General features: G+C 40.6%; 1 protein-coding gene across 2 annotated transcripts in view; it reads right to left on the bottom strand.

The window, feature by feature from the left end:
* The window catches only part of LOC140200581 (alpha-1,3-mannosyl-glycoprotein 4-beta-N-acetylglucosaminyltransferase B), a 431883-nt gene that overhangs the window by 37158 nt on the left and 377490 nt on the right, over positions 1-17235 (bottom strand). For both annotated transcript variants that reach the window (XM_072264112.1, XM_072264114.1), the window contains 4 exons: positions 16413-16486; positions 14761-14819; positions 13995-14136; positions 12139-12220 (listed from right to left, as the gene is read on the bottom strand). In XM_072264112.1, coding sequence (XP_072120213.1) covers positions 12139-12220; positions 13995-14136; positions 14761-14819; positions 16413-16486 — 357 coding nt within the window. The remainder of the gene's footprint in view (positions 1-12138; positions 12221-13994; positions 14137-14760; positions 14820-16412; positions 16487-17235) is intronic.

Raw genomic sequence — 17235 nt, 5'->3', positions numbered from 1 at the left:
TATCTTTATATTTTTCCTGATATGGGGTCTTGAAGTATCTTATAATGTTTTTCCAACAATGTTCTCTCCAAGTCAAAGAATTAGTCGAGGACCATTGAAAGCTGCAGATTTTCCCCCAAGCCTCCTCTGAAAGTACCAACCCCGCTTCTTTCTCCCACTTCTCTTTAATATACAGTGTATTTACATTTTTAGCATGGGAGAGTGCATTATATAGGCGAGGAACTGATTTACTAGGTATTGAACTGCAAGCCGAATTCAGAATCTTGAAAAATTCTAATTCTACTGTTGATAGGTCTGTATATCTACAACTCTGGTTAACATAGTTTCGTATTTGAAGGTACCTAAAAAAGTCATTATGTTCTAGGCCATGTTTGTCCTGCAGGATTTGGAAACTTCGTAATACTCTTTTATCTATAAATGAGAGGTAGGTTGTAAGACCTTTCTTTATCCATAACTCAAATCTTTTATCTCCTCTGTTGGGAAGGAATTCGGTATCATATGCACACCATCTAAAGAGTTTTAACATGTTGTTAATTCCACATGAATTTACCACCTTCTGCCATACTTTTAATGTAAGATTTATCCAAGCGTTATTTAATTTTTCCAACTGGGCCATCAATCCTTTGTCAGCTATTGAGGCCTGAAGAGGAAAACTGTCAACTAATCCAAATTCTATTTCCTTCCATCTAGCCTTATATTCCCTATTACACCAATATAACAGAGGGTTATCTGTGAGGCATAAAAATAATTTCTCAGGCAAGGAAGAACCATGCCTCCTCTTTCCTTCCCTAACTGTAAGGTGTTATATCGAATTCTAGGTTTCCTTCCTTGCCAAATGAAGCGGGAAATCCATTTGTCCCATTCCCTGAATTGATTATCATCCACCTCCACCGGTAAAGTACGGAAAAGATACAATAACTGAGGAAGAATATTCATTTTTATAGTATTTATCCTTGAATTTAAACTTAAAAAATGGATAAGATTCCATCTATGCATATCTGCTTTTATCTCTGAGATTAATGGCCCATAATTTACCTGTGACAGTGTTGAAAGATCCTTCGGCAGGGTTATTCCTAAATATTTTAATGATTTAGCTTCCCACTTAAGATCATATGTATCCTGCAATTTTTTGGATGGTGTATAATTTAGGGACATAACCTGCATTTTCTTTACATTTATTTTATAACCTGATATTTTCCCAAAGTCATCCAACAGTGTAAACAATCCTATAAATGATTTTTCTGGTTCACTCAGATAGACCAAAACATCATCTGCGAATAACGCCACTTTCTGTTCAATCCCTGCCACCTTGATACCTTTTACGATTTCGCTCTGTCTTATTAGTTGGGCAAGTGGTTCAATATATAGCGCAAAAAGGAGAGGAGAAATTGGGCATCCCTGTCTAGTGCCTCTCTCTAAGATGAAGGAGTCAGAGAGGTCCCCATTTATCTTAATTCGGGCTGTAGGGCTGTCATATAGAGTCTGAATTACTTTAATAAACCTTTCTTGAAAGCCGAATCTTCCTAACACTCTGTATAGGAATGCCCAACTAACCGAATCAAAAGCTTTCTCAGCGTCCAATCCTACTACCATTGTCTCTGTCTTGTTCTTATTAACCTGTTCTAATATGTGCAGAGTTCTCCTTATGTTGTCCTGTGTTTGTCTTTGTTGAATAAATCCAGTCTGGTCTAAGTGGATTAGGCCAGGTAAAAGCTTTTCCAATCTGCGCGCTAATATAGATGTAAATAGTTTGTAATCTAAATTAAGAACACTAATTGGCTGATAATTGCCACATTCTAGTTTAGCTTTACCCTCTTTAGGAATAACTGAAATAATCGCTTCTCTCCAGGAAGGTGGAGTTTCTCCTCTCTGCAAGATCCAATTAAAGGTGTTAAGTAGTAATGGGGCTAACTGTCTTCAGGGACTTGTACCACTCGGAGGTAAACCCATCAGAACCCGGGGACTTTCCAGCCTTTAACCTAGAGATGGCCACGTTCAGTTCTTTGACAGTTACTGGTTCTAATAAACTTTCATTTTGTAAATCTGAAAGTTTAGGTAGATCTAAAAAATTCAATACACTGTCTATATAGGGCTCATTGGGGGCCCGGGGTTGGGAGTACAGCTCTCGATAATATGTTTCAAAACTCTCTTGAATTTTCCCTATTGTACTCTCCACAAGCTTTGTCTTTGGATTCTTTATTTTATGAATTGTATTGTCTGCTTGTTGTTTTCGTAATTTATATGCTAATAATCTAGCTGATTTACCTCCTACTTCATAATTCTTTTGTCTCAGGTAAAGAAAATTTCTTTGAGTTTCCAACGTATAAATATCGTCAATTTCACTTTGCAATTTCCTAATTTCCTGTTTTCGATTTGAATTACTTTTGTTGCTATCTACAACTTGAAGTTGTTTTAATTTTCCTTGAAGGTCTGCTAATTTTTGTGCATTGATTTTTTTCATGTGAGTAGTAATGGAAATAATTTTCCCTCTCAGTACAGCTTTCAATGTATCCCATAAAATCACTGGTGATGTTTCTCCCGTGTCATTAAGGTCTAGATATTCTTTGATTTCTCCCCTTAATCTCTCCATTACTTTCAGGTTATTGAGTATATGTGAGTTTAGCCTCCATAGTGTTTTCCTCATTTTCCTTTCCAGGATTAGAGAGATAGAGACTGGGCTATGATCCGACAGATCAATTGTTGCAATATTACAGTTTTTTATCCTGAGTCTATCTGTATTAAAGATAAAGAAATAGTCTATCCTTGAATAGGCTGAATGAGGGAAAGAGTAATATGTATAATCTTTACTAGTAGGGTGTAATTCCCTCCAGACATCTATAATTCCCAACTCCTCCATCAATGAATTCACTTTCCGAGTCAGAGGTTTATTCTGAGTAACTATTCTTGAAGAATCTAATATAGGATTTAATCTAATATTAAAATCCCCTCCACAAATTACTACCCCTTGAAAACTGACCATTAGGTCAAAAATGTGTCTATAAAATGACCATTCACAACCTGGAGGAGCATAAACATTCAGCAATGTTATTTCTGTACCTTCTATTCTTCCTGTGATTTTTACAAACCGTCCTTCTTTGTCTCTAGTCTCTGAGATATGTTCATAATTAAGAGTACTTGATATTAAAGTAGCTACCCCTCTTTTGTGACTCAATTTATATGATGAATAAAATACATGCTTAAAGCCCATTCTTTTTAATTTTCCATGTTCAGATTGGCTCATATGTGTTTCCTGGAGGAAAGCTATTTGTGCCCTCTCTTTTTTCAATTTAGACATAATCTTATTTCTTTTAATTGGATTCAAAACCCCATTAACATTATAGGAAATTATTTTTACCAATTCAGTTTGCATTTTTCTCTAGTAGAAAAAAAACTCTCCTTTTCTAACCAAACAGTAAGCAATCCCTTCTCAACAGTAAACCAAGACATATAACCACACCCTAGACACTTTCGAACATGTAACATTTGAAAATTTTTCCCGACTTCCCACAGTGAGGCCTGAGCACCGACCCGCCTCAGTTCAGAGGGATAACCTCTATCTTCACCCTGTGTTAGAGGGCCCTCAGCAGTTTGAATAATCACAGAGAATTTTCTCCTATTTATGTCTCGACCAAATTGCTATCATTCAAGTTATTCCGCCTAGTTTATTTTCAGTTACCAGTTTTCATTTTACTTTTAAGTCCGATTTACTCTTTTCAGTCATTTCTCTTAATTAATCTGTATTCTCTGTACATTCGCGTCTGAATATTTGCAGCTTTTCCTTGTAGTTTGACACTCTGGTTCGAGTGGAGCGTCCTTGCCCCACTGACTGCCACGACTTCTGCTGAATCCTCTCCAGTAGCGACTCCAGTTGGGTGATAACTTTAATAGGTAGCCCCTGGTCCACCAGGTCCAACATTGCCTCCTCCACCGTAGCGTAAATTTTTGTCCCTTCGTCATAAAAGACTCTCAGCCGAGCTGGATACAGGGTCTGGAATCTGATGTTGTTTTCCTTCAGGACTCTCCGTGTTTCCGTATATTCCTTCCGTCTGGCAAGAATCCCCGGTGCATAGTCGTGGTCTAAACTGATTTTACAGTTGTTCCACATGAAACCTTTATTTTGCCATGCCCTTTTAAGCACCTCTTCCTTCGTTCTGTAGCTGAGAAATCTGACCAGAATCGATCTGGGCTGGGCGCCTGCCGGGGGCTGTGGTGCCAACGCGCGGTGAGCCCTTTCTATCTGTAGGTCTTTTGCGGCCGGTATATCAAGGTTCTCTCTAAGCAGCTTCTCCACGAAGGGAATCATCAATCCGGGTTTACCTTCGGTTCCTTCGGGAACTCCGTAGATCCTCACATTTTCCCTTCTCGAGCGGCCTTCTTGATCTATTAGTTTCCACTGGAGCTGGTCTTGCAGCTTCAGCATTTCTGCTATCACCTCCTCTGTGTTTTGTAGCTTTTCTTCAATTCCAACAATCCTCGCTTCGGCTTCATCTATCCGCGAGTTAGTTTTTACTATTTCTCCTTTAATATCTTCCAGCTGTTTGCTGTTATCTTGTTGGAACTCGCGAATCTCTCCGAGAATCAAAGACAGAGTCACCGATTCCCCCTCATTATCTCCGTCCTGGCTTGTCGTGGGGGAGCTAGGCCCGTCGCCTTTCTGCGTCTCTTTATGTTTATCAGCCTTCGGAGCGGACTTTTTAATCTTGTTCTTAGACATCATCCTTGTCCCTTTTATTAATATAGTTATGCAATATTAAATATTTGTCTAAATTCCATTTAGGGGCAGTTTACCTTCTTTTTTGTCGAGAGACCTTTTCCTTACGCCGCCATTCCCTTGATCGCTTAGCGTGGTTTTCAAAGAAAAAAGGGAACTGATAATTGGAATAGTGGTGAAGTTGCTGTAGGTCTGACAAGCCAGGTCTAGGAATTGTTTTGTGGTATAGTTTATCGGCGGAGGGAGTGGAGTTTACCAACTTTGGCTCAGGAGGCTTCAGTGAGGAGGCACAAGTGATTAGCGGATAAGGCTTTTGTAGTGGTTGAAGACAAAAGTCACCAGACTACAACTAGTTAAATAAAGCAAGGAAGATGCAGGATCAGGTGATGAGCTGTAGCTGCATGATGTGGGAGCTGGTGGACCCCACTGTGGTTCCTGGTGACCACATTTGCAGCAAGTATTGACTGCTCGAGGAACTCAGGCTGAAAGTTGATGACCTGGAATCTGAGCTTCAAACACTATGACACATTGGGGAGGGAGAGCACTACCTGGACACTCTGTTTCAGGAGGTAGGCACATCCATGATCAGCTGCCTCAAATTCGGTCTGTGGTCAGGGACAAGAGGTATGATTGCGAGTGAGGCGGGTAATGGTATTCAAGATCTAGTGCTGGAGGAGCCTCAGCCCTTGAACTTGTCCAATGAGTTTGAGATTCTTGCTCCCTGTGTGGTTGAGAGTGGGGGCTGTAGGAAGGATGAGCAAATCAACTGTGGCACCGTGGTTCAGAGAGCCACTCAAAGGGGGGGGGGGGGGGGGGGAGGGGAGAGAAGAGAAATGTAGTGGTAATTGGGGATAGTACAGTCAGGAGAATAGACAAAGATCTCTGTTGCAGGGATAGAGCGTCCCAAAGGCTGTGTTGCCTGCCTTATGCTCAGGTTCAGGACATCTTCTCTGACCTGCAGAGATATTTGCAGTGGGAGGGGTAAGAGCCAGCTGCCGCGGTCCACTGGGGTATCAGTGACATAGGTCAGGGGTCCCCAACCTTTTCTGCACTGTGGACCAGTTTAATATTGACAATATTCTTGCGGACTGGCCAACCGGGGGGGGGGGGGGTTGCCAAAGGACAAGAGTAGCAGTCAAATACCTTGTTTACCTCGAAAAAGACTACAACGACCATGAAGCCTTGCGCGGGCACCAGTGCACATACGTGTAAGTGCTGATTTTCTCCCCCCACAAATCGTTTTTGGCGATTCTGTTCGGGTGGGGGGGGGCTGTGTTAATCATGACCAGAATATAGGTGATAAGTGGCTAATATACTCAATTTCGTTTCTAAAAGGGTTTAATCTAAAGAATTTAATATTAAACACACAGCACATATTTTCCTCTCATGAACACATGAATATAGTGATAAGTCAATTATCAGGGGAGGACAGGGGAGCTTAAAGTAAGTGTTGAACAAACTTCCAGTAGAAGTGGTAGAGGCAGGTTCCGTATTATCATTTTAAAAAAATTGGATAGCTATATGGACAGGAAAGGAATGGAGGGTTATGGGCTGAGTGCAGGTCGGTGGGACTAGGTGAGAGTAGCATTCGGTATGGACTAGAAGGGCCGAGATCGCCTGTTTCCGTGCTGTAATTGTTATATGGTTATATAAGTCAATAGCATCATAACATTTTAAGTAACGTTTGGATATTAAACACACAGCACCTATTTTCCTTGTATGAACATATAAAATCATTGCAACACACCAATATCACTGAATCAGTGGGAGCCCTGGGCTGAATACTTGTTTCCCTGCAACAAGACGGTCCTATCGAGGGGTGATGGGAGACAGCGATACACGAAGGGGGTTCCTTATGTCCAGTCTATTCCACAATTTAGTTTTTGTTGCATTCATTGCAGAAAACTCCCCTTCGCAGAAAAATGTTGGAAATGGAAGCAACGTTTTCAGTGCTTTCGTGGCTATCTCAGGATATTTAGCCTTGACTTTGATCCAGAATGCCAGCAGAGATGTTATGTCAAACATACTTTTCAGCCCGCCGTCATTTGCAGGCTCGAGGAGTTGATCTCCTTCCCGCGCTGACATGGATGACGCGCGGGTAATGACCTCGCATGCGTAATGACTCAAGTGGGCGTGGCAGGGAATGAGGAAAGGTGCAGCTGACTCATATTGCCAAATCATATCGTTTCCTCGCGGCCCGGTTGCACATGCTCTGCGGCCTGGTGGTTGGGGACCGCTGACATAGGTAGATCAAGGAAAGAGGTTCTGTTGAGGGAATTTGAGCAGCTAGGGACCAAATTAAAAGACAGAACCAAAAAGGTGGTAACCTCTGGATTACTACCTAAGCCATGTGCAAATTGGTTCAAGAAAATTAGAGAGTTAAATGTGTGGCTCAAGGATTGGTGTAGAAGAAGTGGGTTTGAATTCATGAGAAACTGGTGGTAGTATTGGGGAAGGAGGGAGCTCTTCCTTTGGGGCGGGCTCCACCTGAACCCTAATGGGACCTGAATCCTGGCAAATTGCATTACTAGGGTTGTGGATAGAGCTTTAAATAGCAGGGGGGTGGGTTCAACAGATTGGAGAAATATGGATAAGGTAAAAGAGAAAAGTGTGGATAAAGATATAGTAAAAGCAAAAGTTAAAAAAGAGAAAAGTAAGAGTGGAGTGCAGAAAAGTCAAGTGCATAAGAGACAAAGGTTACTAGATTTTAAAGGCACAATGAATGTAAGGGCATTTTAACTGAATGCTCAGTATTCATAACAAGGTCAGTGAACTTGTGGCACAAATCAATATAAAGAGATACTATTTAGTGGCCATTACAAAAACGGTGCAGGATGGAGAGCAGTGAGAATTAAATATCCAAGGACATTAGGTAATATGAAAGGATAGACAGGAAGGTAAGGGCGATGGAGTAGCGCTCTTAACTAAGGATGAGATCAGGGCGATAGTGAGAGATGATACAAGATCTAAGAGGCAGAATGTTGAACCCATCTGGGTAGAGATTAAGAATATTAAGGAGGAAAAAAATATCACTGGTGGGAGTTGTCTAGGCCACTGAATAATAACATTACAGTGGCAAATCAATAAACAGAAATATCTGAGGCACGTAAGAATGGAACAGCAGTTATCGTGGGGAACTAACTTGCACATAGATCGGGTAAATCAAGTTGGTTAAGGCAGAGTCGAGAAGGACTTCATAGAAAGCGTACATGATGGCTTTCTTTAACAGCACGTTACTGAACCCTCAAGGGAGCATGCTACTTTGGAAAGAGTGATCACAGTATGACCGAGTTTCTCATACAAACTGAGGATGCAATAGTTCGATCTAAAACCAGTGTATTATGCTTAAACAAGGGAGACTACAATGGGATAAGGGAGGAATTGCATAGGGTCGACTGGGAACACAAGCTATATGGTGGGATACAGTACTCAACAAAAGTGTAATCCAGTTAAAAGCAAGGACAGTAAGGGTCCAGTCATGGATAACTAAAGAAGGCATCAAACTAAAAACTTGTGCATACAAAGTCATCAAGAGTTGTGGGAAACGGGAAGATTGGGAAAACTTAAAAAACAAAGAACCACTAAGCGAGAAATAAAGGGAAGCTTTATGATTATGAAAGTAAACTACTATAAATTAAAAAATGGATAGTAGAAGTTTTTAGAGTTATGTAAATTGGAAAAGGGTGGCCAAAGTCAACAGCCTTCTTGGAGCACGAGTAGGGGCAATTGATATTGGGTAATGAGGAAATGGGCGAGGCCTTGAATCTTGTGTTGGTCTTCACAGTGGAGGACATGTCTATCACACCGAACAGAGATGATATGGATGCAATGGGAGGTGAGGACCTTGATACAATAGCTATCACTAAAGAGGCAGTGCTGAGCAAACTTGTGGGCCTGAAGACAGACAGGTCTCCTGGTTTTGATGGAATGCATCCCAGGGTACAGAAAGAAATGGCAGAAGTTACTGTAGCAGCTTTGGTAATAATTTACCAAAATTCTGTGGTCTCTGGTTAGGTCCCAGCAGTTTGGAACATGGCAAATGTCACGTCACTGTTCAAAAAAGAATGTACGCAAATGGCAGGTAACAACAGGCCAGTTAGTTTAACATCTGGTAGTTGGAAAATGCTTGGAAGCTATCATTAAAAAAAATAACAAGGCATCTGGAAAGAAATGGATCCATCATGCAAGTGCAGCATGGATTCAGCAAAGGCAGGTCCTGTTTGACAAATTTACTGGAGTTCTTTGAGGATTTAACAAGCACAGTGGATAGAGGGGAACAGATAGACGTTATTTACTTGGATTTCCAGAAGACATTCGATAAGAGACCACATAAAAGACTTATCCATAAGATAAGCATGCAAAGAGTTGGGGATAATGTATTAGCATGGATATAAAATTGGTTAACCAGCAGAGAGTTGGGATACATGGGTGTTTCTCTGGTTGGCAATCAGTGGTGAGTGGTGTGCTGCTGGGATTGGTGCTGGGCATTCAACTGTTCACGATATATATTAATGATCTGGAAGAGGGGACCAAGTGTAGTGTATCCAAGTTTGCTGATGACACCAAATTGAGTGGAAAAGCAAACTGTGCAAAGGATACAGAGTCTGCAGAGAGATATAGATGGGTTAAGTGAGTGGGCAAGAGTCTGGCAGATGGAGTACAATGTTGGTAAATGTGAGGTCATCCACATCGGAAGGAAAAATGGAAGATCAGATTATTATTTAAAATGGTAAAAAATAGCAGCATGCTGCTATGCAGAAGGACTTGGGAGTGCAGCAGGCTATCGAGACAAATGGAATATTGGCCTTCATTGCTAGAGGAATTGAAATTAAGAGCAGGGAAATTATGCTGCAACTGTATAGGGTACTAGTGAGGCAACATCTGGACTACTGTATGCAGTTACTTGAGGAAGGATATACTGGCTTTGGAGGTATTGTAGAGGTGGTTCACCAGGTTGATTCCAGACATGAGAGGGTTAGACTATGAAGAGGGTTTGCATTGCCTGGGACTGTACTTGCTGGAATTCAGAAGAATAAGAGAAGATCTTATAGAAACATATTATGAAAGGGATAGATAAGTTAGAGGCAAGAAAGTTGTTTCCACTAGTAGGTGAGACTAGAACTAGGGACACAGGCTCAAGATTCAGGGGAGTAGATTTAGGACGGAGATGAGGAGGAACTGCTTTTCCCAAAGAATGGTGAATCAGTGAAAGTCTCTGCCCAATGATGATGCTGCTTTCCTGAGACCTCACTCCGTGAAGTTATGCTCAATGGTGGGGAGGGCTTTACCTGTGATGGATTGAGCTATATCCACTACTTTTTGTAGGATTTTCTGTTCAAAGGAAATGGTGTTTCCATACCAGGCTGTGATGCAGCCAGTCAACATACTCTTTACCAAACATCCATAGAAGTTTGCTGAAGTTTTAGATGTCATGCTGAATCTTCACAAACTTCTAAGGAGTTAGAGGCGTTAACTCTGTACCAAAAATGGGGTGCAATCTCATTAAAAATTCTCAGATACAGGCATGGTTTCCCCTTGGCTGAGCTGGTAGAACTAAGGATCAGCCTCAAAATGAGGGATCATAGAATATTACAGCATAGTACAGGCTCTTTGTCCCATAATTTTGTGCTGACTTTTTAAACTAATTCTAAGATCCTACCCTTTCCTCACACATAAATTTTCCATTTGTCATCCATCCATTAACTGCCTCTTAAATGCTCCAAATGTATCTGCCAATGGAACTGGTATTTCAGGACAAGTAGGACCCAAAACTCTTCACCTAGAGGGTAGTAAATCTTCGGAATTATCTAAGGTGGCTGTGCAGACACAATCACTGAATAAACTTAATTATAGTATTTTAGATAGAGCAATCAAGGGATTTTTGATTAGCATAAAAAATGGAATTGAGTTAGTAAGATCATGGCTGATTGTTTACATAGCAGAGTAGGCACAGGAAGCTAAATGAAGACAAGAGACTGAAGCTGCTGGAGAAGCTCAGCAGGTCAGACAGCAACTGTGGAGGGAGATGGACAGTCGATATATCAGTGGTAAACAGGATATGTTGGAGTACGAAAATAAAAAGCACCAAAACAATCATAAAATGCAGATAAGGCACCAGCTCCAAATCCAAATTTTCTGCAGTTCCATGCTGTGCAAATACAGCAGGCATCTATCTAGCCCAGTTCATAACTTCAAGATACCCATGCACTATATCAGTCACTCACGAAGTGTTATCAGGAACTTATCAAGTGCTACTGATTAAGAGGTAAACACTGACGACACAGGTAAAGAGAGCTTTTGGCATACCAGTCTTCATTAATCAAGTTATAGACCACTGAAGTTGGAATATTATATTGAGCTGTTAAGAAGTTGGTGAGGTAAAATATCGGAAAGATATCAATAAGACTGAAAGAGAACAGAAAATTTACAAGGATGTTACCAAGACCTGAGCTCTAGGGAAAGGTTTAATAGGTTAGAACTTTAATCCCTGGCATGTAGGAGAACGAGGGGCAATTTGACACAGGTATTTGAAATTATGAGGGGTATATGTAGGAGCCACGCATCTATTTTCTATCTGTATTGTATTTTGTGTCACGTTTATTACGGTAATCTGTCATAAGGGTTGTTGGATGGTAGAAGCAAATGAGTAGTTACCTATTCACACTTTTTCTTAGTTTAGTCTAGTGGAGGGGGGATGAGACATGGGGAATGATTTTTTTCATTAACCACAAACTAGATCGCAACTTAAACACCAATTGGAACGCTTAGTTATGCTAATTAGACAGTTATATCGCTACTTTAGTTTCAGTAGTTTTTAAAATCGCTACCAGTTTTTGCTGGTTTTCTAATAAAGGATCAAACTATCTTTCACAATTTGGAAAATCGCTATTTGGAAGTGTGAAAAACAGTGTCGATTACCCTGGCTTAGTGTCTCAGAGGTTCTGGTTTGTTTTCAAGTAACCACTATAATACAGACAGGGTAAATGCAAGCAGGATTTTTCCAACTAAGGCTGGGTGCGACTACAACTAGAGGTCATGGGTTAAGTGTGAAAGGCAAAATGTTAAAGAATCTGGGTGGGAACTTCTTCATTCAAAGGGTGGTGAAAATGTGGAACGAACTGCCAGTGGAAGTGATGGACATGGGTTTGATTGCAACATTTAAGAGAAGCTTGGATAAGAACATGGATGGGAGAGGTATGGAGGAATATAGTCCAAGTACGTGTTGATGGCACTAGGCAGAATAACACTTTAGAGAACAGAGGAGGCCTTAATTTTAAGTTAGCACCTCCAACTGATCCTTCAGCACCATTTAGGCTAGGTCATCTAGAGTCAAGGTTGGCATGGTATAATTTCTGTTTACACATCAAATCTGAATTAAAAACTCTAGCAAGCAAAAGCAAAAGGAAGGGCAAATAATTTCCACTCACCAGAGTTAGGTCTTTGGTTTTCGACAGTAACTTAATGTATGCTCCACCACATTCAATTCCATTCTGAAAATTCACTTCATACCTAAAATGTTTGGTTGGAGGGGCAGGGGTTGTTGTTGAGAAGAAATAAAAAACATTTCATGTTGAACCATTTTAAAAAATCATTTTACTATGACAATGAACAAGTCCTCCCCCCCACCCCCGCAAAACAGCGGCTCCAAACTCCAATATTGACAATGCGTTATGTCATAATAACAGCCATTCAAACCTATGGCTCTCAAAGCATTTGCAACAGTCCCACTGCCCGTAACCTACCCACTTACACATGACAATCAACCCTCTCTGATTCCCCTGCCACCTACTACACCATGGGGGAAAATGTACAGCAGTCAATTAACCAACCAGCACATCTTTAGGATGTGGGTGAAAGTCTTGAGCAACTGAGAGAAAGCCTACATGGCCACAGGGAGAACAAAAACTCCACACCCAGGGTCACCAGACCTCACTAGCAACAGCACTGCCTGCCAAAACAAAACAAAAAGCAGACAAGATCCTCAACAGAGAACACTGGAATAAATGCCACTAAACCGTCTGTACAGCAAGACTCCAGAGATGCAGAAACAGATGTGATAAGGTAAAGTAGTTTGGGGAGTGACTTATAAACATCAAGGGGCCACACAACTGAACTCATGGTAGCATAGCAGTTACTGCATTGCTTTACAACACCAGTGATCACCGATCAGGGTTCTATTCCCACTGCTGTCAGTAAGAAGTTTGCACTTTCACCTGTGACCTCATGGATTTCTGCCAAGTGCTCTGGTTTCCTCCCACATTCCAAAGACATACCTGTTAGGTTCGTTAAGTTCTGAGCCTACCATGTTGCTGCAAGAAGCATGGCGACTCTTGTGGGCTGCCTCCAGCACAAAACTTGCCAATTTGATTTGATGCAAACTATGCATTTCAATGCACATTTTAACATACATGTAACAAATAAAGCCAAGCTTGATCTTTATACGAAAGTCATTAATATCAAAACTGTTTGAACACAAATCTAGGTTGGTTCATAACTAAAGGAGGTTACAGTGTTGGGAGTTTCCAAAACAACTGAATTGAGAAAAAGGGAATTTTTAAAAGCAGTTTTACAAGAGTTCAATACCAGTCAGGAAGCATCACAGTTAATGAACAAGTAGGACAGAGTAAGCACACACCAAAATATGCTAGTTGCAAGGAGAAAGACTGAAGGGCCAGTCTTGAGATAAAAAGCATGGATGTTTATGTTGAATTAGATAGGTACTAGGAGATAGAAATTAATTATGCCAATTATTGACAAACACTCATTAAATAAAAAAAGATTAATGGGCAGTTAATCAAACAAGAGATTCTAAAATCAGCTAAGGTACAGAACTAAAATTTCAAACCATCATTTTCAGATGAGTTATTAGGGAGATGTATGACATTGAGCACCACAACTCTGGGTGTTGGAGCTCAATTCCAGTGACCTCTGCAAGAAGTTTTACGTCCTGCCTGGGTTTCCTCTGAGTGCTCCCGTTTCCCCTCATGGTCCAAAGGCAAACTGGTTAGTACTTTAATTGGTCATTGTAAATTATCCTGTGATTAGGCTAGGGTGAGCTGGCAGTGCGGCGCAAAGGGCTGGAAGGGCTTTTCCATGCTATATCTCTAAATAAAAAAATAAACTAGCTACAAAGCATTTGAGAATCAGAAACAGTAGCATCTGTCCTCATATTAAATGGAAGAAACTCAGCCAGAGCTAGGTGGCATTTAAAAAAATTGGCCAATAATTTGAGCCATAAAGCTGGGTATCCTGCCCACAAGTCTATGTGACTTGACATACTTACTGAAGAAAAAGTGGCTTATCTTCAAACACAAATGGTTGGTCCAACAAAGCAGCAATCGCATGATGCTTAGCACGAGTTTTGAGAACCAATCCTTTGTCCCCATGGAGTTTAGTGTCCTTCATATCTTCCACTTCCCACTTTCCTGAAGAAAATACATACTTTATACATCAACCTTGAGTGAATTGAACTGAATTAACTTTATTTCTCATACCCTTCACATACATGAGTAAAAATCTTTATGTTACGTCTCCGTCTAAATGTGCAATTTATAGTAATTTGTAATATAGCTCATTCCCCACAGCTGCCAGCCCCAATGTACCATGATTGTTGGGTATTCAATACATCTGATCTCTAAAGACACAATCTCTAAAACCCACATCAAACCACCTGATTGATCTTGTTTACTAATGATACAAGCTCAACTCCAACAAAACGCTTTTCTTTAATATTGTACAAAGGTACTTAAGACCACAAGAAAAGAATTGGGCCATTTGGCACATCGAGTCTGCTCTGACATTTGATCTCAGCTGATTTAATATACCCCTCTCAACCCCATCTTTCTGCCTTATTCCCATAATTTTTGAAGCCCTTACTAATCAAGAAATTATCAGCCTCTGTTTTAAATACACCCAATGACATGGCCTCCACATACGACTCTGGCAATGAATTCTGAAGATTCACCAGCGGCTGACTAAAGAAATTCCTCCTCAATTCTGTCCTAAAAGGATGCCTTTCCATTTGGAGGCTATATAGAAAGTGATCTCACCATCATATTTTGCAATATCTTCATCAGTGTCTTCTTTTTTGGCTTTGGATTGGACCCAGCTACAATGCAAAGACACGAGTGAGTTATTACAGACAGTGATACCATTCAATCTCAATATTAAACAAGACAGCTTTATTCATCCAGCACATTGAAGAGTGAACAGTTGCAATGTCTTCAAAATTGAAAGTTACATTTCAAACTGTGTTGGCTCAGTGGTCAGCAATGCAGATCCCTCTCACTCAGCAAAGTAACAGCAGGAAATTAAAGCATAAAGATCTATGCCAAATTCAGTACTGAAGGAGAGCTAAATTTGTCAGCTTGATTTTTGGATGAGTTGTTAAATGTTTATCTCAGAGATAACGGTTCCTATTATTCATGACTGGATACCAATGACTACAATATCAATCAAATTCAATAAATTATGATCTCATCACGTTATCATTTTTAGAGAGCTTGCAAAACAAACTGCTGTCATAGTTTTTACATTACACCAATTCCAGTGTTCTCCCATACAGTTGTATGAAGATGGTACTGCAGATACTGATAAGAAACAGACAACTCATTTTTTCCAGTTATGACTGATTTCCAACTTCCTGATCAGTTCCAGTTTCCTTAATCATGCTGCAGTTTCTAAGCTTTATTAACTTGCTGCTAACAGCAATGTAGTTGCCAAAAATTATCCTTTGTTGAATAAACACAGATTCTGTAGATACTGGAAATCCAGAGCAACATACACACAAAATGCTGAAGAACTCATTAGGTCAGGCAGCACCTATGGAGAGAATAAAGAGTCAATATTTTGGGCCAAGACTCTTCATCGGGTCTGGAGAGGAAGGGGGAAGAAGCCAGAATAAGATGTGCAGGAGAGGAAGGAGTAAAAGCTGGTAGGCAATAGGTGAGGAGGAAGTAATGGGGACAGCCCACAAATGTTGCCATGCTTCGTTGCCAACACAGATTGTCCACAACTTAATAACCCCAACTCTGAATCTAAAGTGTACAGTTACAGAGAAAGTGCAGTACATGCAGACAATAAAGTGGCAGGCCATAATGAGGTAATTGAGGTGAAAAACCCATTTATCATACATGGGGTCTGTTCAGTAGTCTAATAACAGGATAGGAGCTGTCCTTGAGATTGGAGGTCTGCGCTTCGAATCCATTGTATCTTCTGCCTGATTGGATGGGGACATAAATACTCAGGAAAAGTCTCGTGGCTCCATAGATACTCAGGCCTTCTCTTCTCACCAGTGTGGTCTGACTCAATGCCTCTTGTTTTTAATTAAGAAATTTCCAGCACTGCACATTGCTCTTCAAATCTCGGACTTGTATTCAATGACCTACCAGCCACAGCTGTGAGGTGAAAAATTCCAAACTATTTAGAGCATTTCATGTGAAGAAAACTTCTCTACCCCAGCACTGAATGTCTGTAACTAGTGATTCTACTCTCCAACCAGGAGATGCACTTCACAGCATCTGTTTATCCCATCAAGTCTGTCCATTGATTAAATAACCTTCCATTCTTCCTATGTCCAGACAGAATTGAAGTAGAACACAGGAAATCAACTACTCAGAACTATGTAGCTTCCTAGATGCTATTCTCCCTGACCCCCCCAACTCCACACTCTCACACTGGATGCCCAAGGAATCATCCTTACCCATCCAAAGTGCCTTTATCAAATGATTCTGCAAAGTGCACTCGTCCAATTGGAACAGGAGCTTTATAAGTGACCTGCAAGGCAAAATTAAAAGGTTAAAAAAGTGCACTTTAGTACCCAAACAATTACAAGTATTCAACTAAGTGTAGATAAGGAGCTTCTTTTGCTGTTACTGCTGGTGTTATTCTGCGCCCTGGTCTAAGATTCCTTTGCAGGATAGGGGTAGGAGGTGAGAAGAAGGAACAGCAAACTCTGAGAGGTGTTGGAAACATCCATCTATAGAGCTCATAGCATTACTGCAAGCTCCCCCCCCCCCCCCCGCACATTTGGGTGTGGTTGTCAATACAAATGATTCATTCCACTTTATAACGTGATAAATAAATCTGAATTTCACACAAAGAAATTGAGATTTTGAACAACAACCCCTCATGCTAGTAAGACATGAGATGGTTAAAGCAGCATGTGGGTATTTTACCTTGATTGGTGGAGGGACAATTTATAAAAGTGATGAGATCATGAGAGAATAATAAACATTTGGCATGAGCAACATGCTCAGATTAGAAAGTATCACTACACTGAGTAAGGGGCAGCATTAGAGTGCATACAAGGACATTGTTAGGTCTGGAGACCCAGTTATGAGGAGGTACAAGAGCCTGAATACACACACAACATTTTAGGAACAGCTTCTTCCCCTTTGCCTTTAGATTTCTGTATGGTCCCTGAATCCATGAACATTACTATTTTCCTCTTTGCACTAATTATTTTTTTTAATAGTTCTTGTTGTAACTTATAGCAATGAATTTTATGTAGTGCACTGTACAGC

This window comes from Mobula birostris, chromosome 7 (genome assembly GCF_030028105.1).
Source record: "Mobula birostris isolate sMobBir1 chromosome 7, sMobBir1.hap1, whole genome shotgun sequence".
In the NCBI taxonomy this organism is placed as follows: domain Eukaryota; kingdom Metazoa; phylum Chordata; class Chondrichthyes; order Myliobatiformes; family Myliobatidae; genus Mobula; species Mobula birostris.
The sequence above is the reverse complement of the archived record's forward strand: the minus strand, read 5'-3'. Positions and strand labels throughout refer to the sequence as shown.